This window comes from Amblyraja radiata, unplaced genomic scaffold (genome assembly GCF_010909765.2).
Source record: "Amblyraja radiata isolate CabotCenter1 unplaced genomic scaffold, sAmbRad1.1.pri S89, whole genome shotgun sequence".
Classification (NCBI taxonomy): Eukaryota; Metazoa; Chordata; class Chondrichthyes; order Rajiformes; family Rajidae; genus Amblyraja; species Amblyraja radiata.
Window position 1 is genome coordinate 14,181,433 of NW_022630172.1, and position 7,848 is coordinate 14,189,280.

Below are 7,848 nucleotides of genomic sequence, written 5' to 3' on the forward strand. Positions count from 1 at the left end.
TGTTGAATCACCGGTGCTCCAGCAGGTGGTCAAGGCGGGTGAAGCCCTTACAACAGGACGGGCAGGCTGGACAACCGGGTGAAACCCTTGCCACACTCAGCGCATACAAAGGATCTCTCTCCGGTGTGTATCCGCTGGTGCTCCCGCAGCCGCCCGTGCTCTCTTGTCACAGTGGGAGCAGCTGCTCACCGACGTGGGACCGCCGGTGCTGCCGCAACCCCCGTGAGCTGTCAAACTCCTCACCACAGTACGGGCAGTCGTAGGGCTGGCCACTGGTGTGCACGTGCTGGTGAGACAAGGCATGGGAGGCCATGGCAAAACTCTCACCACGCACCAGGCTGGGGAAGGGACGGTCGCCGGCGTGCACCCGCTGGTGGGACAGCAGCTTGGAGGAGCTGGTGAAGCCCTTGCCGCACTGGGCGCAGGTGAAGGGGCGCTCGCCGGTGTGTGTGCGCTGGTGCTCTAGCAGGATGCCGGACTGGGTGAAGCCCTTGCCGCACTGGGCGCAGGTGTAGGGGCGCTCGCCGGTGTGGGTGCGCTGGTGGGACAGCAGCCTGGTGGGGCTGGTGAAGCCCTTGCCGCACTGGATGCAGGTGTAGGGACGCTCGCCGGTGTGGGTGCGCTGGTGTACCAGCAGGTTTCCGGAATGGGTGAAGCCCTTGCCGCACTGGGCACAGGTGTAGGGGCGCTCCCCTGTGTGGGTCCGCTGGTGGAAATGCAGCCTAGTGGAGCTGGTGAAGCCCTTGCCACACTGGGCGCAAGTGAAGGGGCGCTCGCCAGTGTGGGTGCGCTGGTGCAACAGCAGGTTGTGGGACTGGGTGAAGCCCTTGCCACATTGGGCACAGGTGTAGGGCCGCTCCCCAGTGTGCAGGCACATGTGCACCTTCAGTTGTTTGGACGACTTGAAGCCTTTGCCGCAGTTGGAGCAGGTGAAGGGCTGCTCACTGCTGTGCACCCGCCGTGCCTCCACAACGCCGACGACTGTTCAAAGCTCTTGCTGCAGGTGGAGCAGCCATAGGGCTTCTCGCCCGTGTGCACCTGCCAGTGCTTCTTCAGTTGATTCGCCGTCTTGAAGCTCTTGCCACAGTCAGAACAGGTGAAGGGATATTTGCTGGAGTGCACACGGTTGTGCCCCTGCAGGGTACTGGAGCTGGTGAAGCTCTTGCCGCATTCCGAGCAGTCGAAGGGTCGTTCACCCGTGTGCACCCGCCGGTGGATCTCCAGCAGGGACGGCTTCTGCCAGGCCTTGCCACACACGTCACACTCATAACGCTTCCCCTTGTTGTGCCCCGTCATGTGGTCCTCCATCAAAGCGCAGCCCCTCGAAGCTCAGCACGCACACCGAGCAGATGTGGGGGGCTCACAGGCACCCTGGCAGCCCTGAATTGGCGCTCACGTCCCCGTCTCTCAGTCCACAGCAACGGCTCCTAAACTCTGCAGGAAGGGAACACAGAGGGTCAATAAGCTGGCAAACAGGATATTACTTACACATATTGGGTGCGTTTATGGCAGAGGAAACCGTTATATAATACTGTGCGGCATAGTGGCGCAGCGGTAGAGTTGCTGCCTCACCGCCAGATACCCGGGTTCGATCCTGACTACGGGTGCTGTCTGTGTGGAGTTTGTACGTTCTCCCCATGACCTGCGTGGGTTTTTACTCCGGGTGCTCCGGTTTCCTCCAACATTTCAAAGACGTTCAAGGTTGCAGATTAATCGGCATCCGCAACATTGTTAAATTGTCCCTAATGTGCGTAGGATAATGCTAGTGTACGGGGTGATCGCTGGTCAGCACGGACTCCGCGGGCCGAAAGATGGCTTTAGTTTTGACCCAAAATGTCACCCATTCCTTCTCTCCACGGATGCTGCATGTCCCACTGAGTTACTCCAGCACTTTGTGTATATCTTCTCCACAGATGCTGCCTGACCCGCTGAGTTACTTCAGCACTTTGTGTCTATCTTCTCCACAGATGCTGCCTGACCCGCTGAATTACTCCAGCACTTTGTCATAGATTCATAGAGTGCTACAGAGTTGGAAAGAGGCCCTCTGGCCCAACTCGTACCCGCACTCCTAGATCCCTCGTCTCCACACATTCCCCCAGCGCCCCGCCATTCACAGTGAAGACCCTGCCCTGGTTTGACTTCCTAAACTGCAACACCCTCCCCACCCCCAAACAATGTGAATCACCACCTCGCTCCCTACCCCCTTCCTTGGTTTCCTCCCCCCCCCATTCTTGCCCCCCCCCCATTTATCCCCCTCGGCACCAAACCCACTGCCCCTCCCTTTGCTCCCTGCTTCCCCCGCTACTCACTTCACCCTCTTTCCACCCCCAGCCTCTCACCCCTCTCCACCCAGCCGCCTCCCACCTGCCTCCCACCCTCCACTCCACACTCTCTCTCTTCACCCTGAATAAGGGGGGTGGGGTGTTAAATGGGATAGTCGAGGACGGAGTTAAAGGGAAAGAGAGTAAATTGATGGTTAATGACCCCACGATTAACGGGAAAGGAAGCTCACAAAGGGATAGGAGAGTATGGCCAAGTGTGATAGGGATCGATGTCAAACGTCAGATGCGTAAGGAATTAAAAGTATTGTATATGAATGCGCGAAGTATAAGAAGTAAAGTAGATGAGCTTGAGGCTCAGTTAGAGGTTGGTAGATATGACATTGTGGGGATTACTGAGACGTGGCTGCAGGAGGATCGGGCCTGGGTACTTAATATTCAGTGTTATATATCCTATAGAAAGGACAGGCAGGTGGGCAGAGGAGGGGGGGTGGGTAGCTCTGCTGGTGAGGGATGGAATTCAGTCCCTTATGAGGGAAGACATAAGGAATGACGAGGTAGACTCACTGTGGATTAATTTGAGGAATTGTAAAGGCAAGAAGGCACTAATTGGTGTTATCTACAGGCCCCCAAATAGTAGCCCGGATGTAGGGTGTAAGTTGCAGCAGGAGTTGAAACTGGCATGTAACACAGGTAATGCCACTGTGGTGATGGGGGATTTCAATATGCAGGTAGGCTGGGAAAATCAGGTTGGTTCAGGATCCCAAGAAAGAGAGTTTGTAGAATGTCTCCGAGATGGATTCTTAGAGCAGCTTGTAATGGAGCCGACCAGAGAAAAGGCAATTCTGGATTTAGTGTTGTCCAATGAACCAAATATGATAAGAGAACTCGAGGTAAAGGAACCGCTTGGAGGTAGTGATCATAATATGATTAGTTTGAATCTGCAATTTGAGAAGGGGAACGTTAAATCGGAAGTGTCAGTGATACAGTTGAACAAAGCGGACTATGAAGGCATGAGAGAGGTGCTGGCCAAAGTAGACTGGAAAGGGATCCGAGCAGGAATAATGGTGGAACAGCAATGGCAGGAATTTCAGGGCATAATCCAGAAGACGCAGGATCATTTTATTCCAAAAAGGAAGTAAGATTCTAAGGGGAGTAGGAGGCAACCATGGCTGACAAGAGAAGTTAGGGATAGAATAAAACTAAAAGAAAAGATGTATAACACAGCAAAGAGTAGCCGGAAGCCAGCGGATTGGGAACCTTTCATAGGACAACAGAGGGAAACAAAACAGGCAATACGGGCTGAAAAGATGAAGTACGAGAAGAAGCTGGCCGGAAATATAAAGAAAGGCAATAAAAGCTTCTTTAGATGTGTTAAGGGAAAAAGAGTAGCAAAGTCAAATGTGGGTCTCTTGAAGGCAGACACGGGTGAAATTGTTATGGGCAACAAGGATCTGTCTTCACTCAGGAAGACACATACAATCTCCCAGATGTACTGGAGGACAGAGGATTTAAGGGGGTAGAGGTACTGAAAGAAATTTTCATTAGACGAGAAATAGTATTGGGTAGGCTAATGGGACTGAAGGATGACAAATCCCCTGGACCTGATGGTCTGCATCCCAGGGTACTCAGGGAGGTGGCTCTAGAAATAGTGGACGCATTGGTGATCATTTTCCAATGTTCAATAGATTCAGGATCAGTTCCTGCTAATGTTATCCCACTTTTCAAGAAAGGAGCGAGAGAGAAAACGGGGAATTACAGACCAATTAGCCTGACTTCAGTGGTGGGAAAGTGCTGGAGTCAATTATTAAACAGGTAATAATGGGGCATTTGGATAGCAGTAAAAAGATTAGTCCAAGTCAACATGGATTTATGAAAGGGAAAGCATGCTTGACTAATCTTTTGGAATTTTTTGAGGATGTGACAAGTAAAGTGGATAAATGGGTGCCAGTGGATGTAGTGCATCTAGACTTTCAGAAAGCCTTTGATAAGGTCCCGCACGGAGACTGGTGACTAAAATTAGAGCACATGGTATTGGGGTTAGGGTGTTGACATGGATAGAAAATTGGTTGGCAGACAGGAAGCAAAGCGTAGGAGTGAACGGGTCCTTTTCTAAGTGGCAGGCAGTGGCGAATTGAGTGCCGCAAGGCTCGGTGTTGGGGGCGCAACTGCTTACCATATATATTAATGATTTTGAAGAGGGAATTAGGAGCAATACTAGCAAGTTTGTGGATGACACAAAGCTGGGTGGCAGTGTGAACTGTGAAGAGGATGTTAGGAGGTTGCAGGGTGACCTGGAGAGATTGCGTGAGTGGGCAGATGCGTGGCAGATGCAGTATAATATCGATAAATGTGAGGTTATCCACTTTGGTGGCAAAAACAAGGGGGCAAATTATTATCTCAATGGGGTTAGTTTAGGTAATGGGGAGGTGCAGCGAGACCTGGGCGGCCTTGTACACCGGTCACTGAAAGTTGGCTTACAGGTACAGCAGGCAGTGAAGAAAGCTAATGGAATGTTGGCCTTCATAACAACAGGATTTCAGTATAGGAGTAAAGAGGTTTTTTTGCAGTTGTATAGGGCTCTGGTGAGACCATATCTGGAGTATTGTGTACAGTTTTGGTCTCCTAATTTGAGGAAGGACATCCTTGTGATTGAGGCAGTGCAGCGTAGGTTCACGAGATTGATCCCTGGGATGGCGCGACTGCCATATGAGGAAAGATTGAAAAGACTAGGCTTGTATTCACTGGAGCTTAGAAGGATGAGAGGGTTACCTATAGAAACATATAAAATTATAAAAGGACTGGACAAGCTAAATGCAGGAAAAATGTTCCCAATGTTGGGCGAGTCCAGAACCAGGGGCCACAATATTAGAATAAAGGGGAGGCCATTTAAGACTGAGGTGAGATAAAAACGTTTTCTCCCAGAATGTTGTAAATTTATGGAATTCCCTGCCACAGAGGGCAGTGGAGGCCAAGTCACTGGATGGAGTTAACAGAGAGTTAGATAGAGCTCTAGGGGATAGTGGAGTCAAGGAATATGGGGAGAAGGCAGGCATGGGTTATTGATAGGGGACGATCAGCCATGATCACATTGAATGGCCTCGAAGGGCCGAATGGCCTCCTCCTGAATCTATTTTCTATGTTGTTCTATGACACAAAGCTGGGTGGAGTGTGAACTGTGAGGAGAATGTTGTGAGATGCAGGGTGACTTGGACAGGTTGGGTGAGTGGGCAGATGATGCAGCGAATGGCATGTTGGCCATTATAGGGAGGATACATGGCAGTCGAGGTCACGACCCGTGACCCGTACTGTCGCTACATTACGCCAACTGGAGTACACTTGATGAACTGCAGGTAACACTTACCATTGTTTCCAGCGTAGTGGGCGCATTAAAAACCGCCGAAAAGGTCAATTTTAGCGCTGTAATTAATTATGAAAATCAGGGTAAGCGTGAGAGAAATTTATCCTATTTCAGAATTCCAAAAGTGAGGAGTAATGACGGTAGAGAGAAGTGACAGCTGAAGGGACAACAACAGTCAAAGAGCTTGGTGAACATTGGCCGTGCAAATATCGAGATTGAAAATATTGGGAATTATCGCGTTTGCTCACTGTATTTCATCAACAGTAAGGCATTATTTGTGTTTTGTCTTGATTCCTTTGGTATCTAAAAAGTTTCTGCAGTGATAAATCTGGCTGTAAAATGTTAAAATCGCCCATGGTTCTCAAGTGGGTTTTTACATACAAAAATAATACGCTTCTGAAGCAAAATTTATCATTATAAACACCGCAAACCATACGTGGGTTTTGAATGACATTTTACTCAGATGCAAGCCAAGGAATGGCAAAATTGTTAGCTGTTAATTGGACATAATCAACCTGAGCAAACTGACAATATCCTATTGAAAGCAAGTGGGTAAGGTGTCAGAACATTTTATTATTTGCCAAATTATACATCTCAATAGCATAATGTTAGAAAACTTGCTTTTCCACACACCACTCTTATGTCTGGAGATTTTTTTAATGATCAATTTAGCTTCTCTCTACCGTCATTTCTCCTCACTTTTGGAAGCAGGACAAATGCCTCTCACGCTTACCCTGATTTCCACAATTATTTACACGCGACAAATGACCTGTTCAGCGCTTTTTAACGAGTAAGTACGCGTTTCATGTATTAACAGTGTATGCCGGTAGCTGCCTTGTCCTCCACATGGATTAAGCTGTACCCTGCGTCACGGCCTTTGACCCGATGACCTTACATGCAACCCCATATAACAAGAGGAGTTGAGTCTAGGAGCGAAGAGATCCTTCTGCAGTTGTACAGGGCCCTGGTGAGGCCACACCTGGAGTATTGGGGGCAGTTGTGGACATTGTTGAGGAATTCCGAGAGATCTCTGACCAGAAACAACAACGAGAAAGACTACAGTTCCCAGGGTGCATTGCGAGGAGGAGGAGCCAATGGGGGGCCGACTCACCCTCGAGTGACGTCACCCGCGGGCGCTGGGCGGCCAATCGGAGCGGGCGGTGACGTATCCGGCAACCAATGGGCGGAGGACGACGCGATTACGTCACGACGCAGGGCCCTAGTAACCAAGATGGCAGCGGGAACGGCGACGGCGGTTGTGACGAAGAAGAAGTATAAGAAGGAGGAGGAGGAGGTGGGGCAGCGGCGGCTCCTCCACCTCCACGCGCTGGTCCCGCCCTCTCGCTCTACACTCACCGGGTGGAGGCGGCCGCGTGTGAACTGAGCGGCTCCGTCAGCGGCTCCAAGGTCTTCGCCGCCATTGTTGTTCCTCCGCTCCCTCCCTCCCTCCACTTCCGGCCGCCTCGTCCCGCCCACATACACTTCCGGCCGCATCCTGATTGGAGACAACGAACGTCAATCAATCAGGCCCCGCCCCCCGCGCTCCGCGATTGCATCAGAATGACGCCGGTCCCGCTGGTTCGCCCCTGGAAGACGAGCACGTCCGTCACCACGCCCCTCTGCTGTCTGATTGGAGGCGACAGACGTCAGTCACCCGCTGGTCCAGGTCCCGCCCCCTTCCTCCTCCCCCCATTGGATGAAGAACAAAGAGGAGCAACAGCGCCGTCACCGGCACCTCCCCCTCTATCCCCGCCCCTCACAAACCCTGTATATACACACACACACACTGTATACACACACACACACACACACACACACACACACACACACTGTATACACACACACACACAAACACTGTATACACACACACACTGTATACACACACGCACACACACTATACACGCACACTGTATACACACGCACACTGTATACACACACACACACACACACTGTATACACACACACACACTGTATACACACACACACACACTGTACACACACGCACACACACTGTATAAACACACACACACACACTGTATACACACACACACTATACACACACACACACACTATACACTATGGTTGTCTGGTTCATGGTGTCCTGCCAAATGATATTATGTCTGTAATGCTAGTGCCTGTGATTAAAGATAAGGCTGGTAGGCTCAACAGTATTGATAATTACCGACCTATTGCACTAGCCAGTATCTT

The 7,848-nt window shown here is 50.7% G+C and overlaps 1 protein-coding gene across 2 annotated transcripts; it reads right to left on the minus strand.

Annotated features, from left to right (window-relative positions):
• Window positions 1-571: 571 nt before the first annotated feature.
• LOC116969619 (protein krueppel-like) lies at window positions 572-7,191 on the minus strand. Of its 2 annotated transcripts, XM_033016445.1 has the most exons (3): window positions 7,121-7,191; window positions 6,997-7,082; window positions 572-1,434 (listed from the first exon to the last, which is right to left on the minus strand). In XM_033016445.1, the coding sequence occupies exon 3, from the start codon at window positions 1,306-1,308 to the stop codon at window positions 886-888; it is 423 nt and encodes a 140-aa protein (XP_032872336.1). In that variant the 5' UTR covers window positions 1,309-1,434; window positions 6,997-7,082; window positions 7,121-7,191; the 3' UTR covers window positions 572-885. The 2 variants fall into 2 exon arrangements, with proteins under 2 accessions (XP_032872336.1, XP_032872338.1); XM_033016447.1 differs by lacking the exon at window positions 7,121-7,191 and having other exon boundaries at window positions 572-1,406; window positions 6,997-7,105.
• Between the last annotated feature and the right edge of the window lie 657 nt (window positions 7,192-7,848).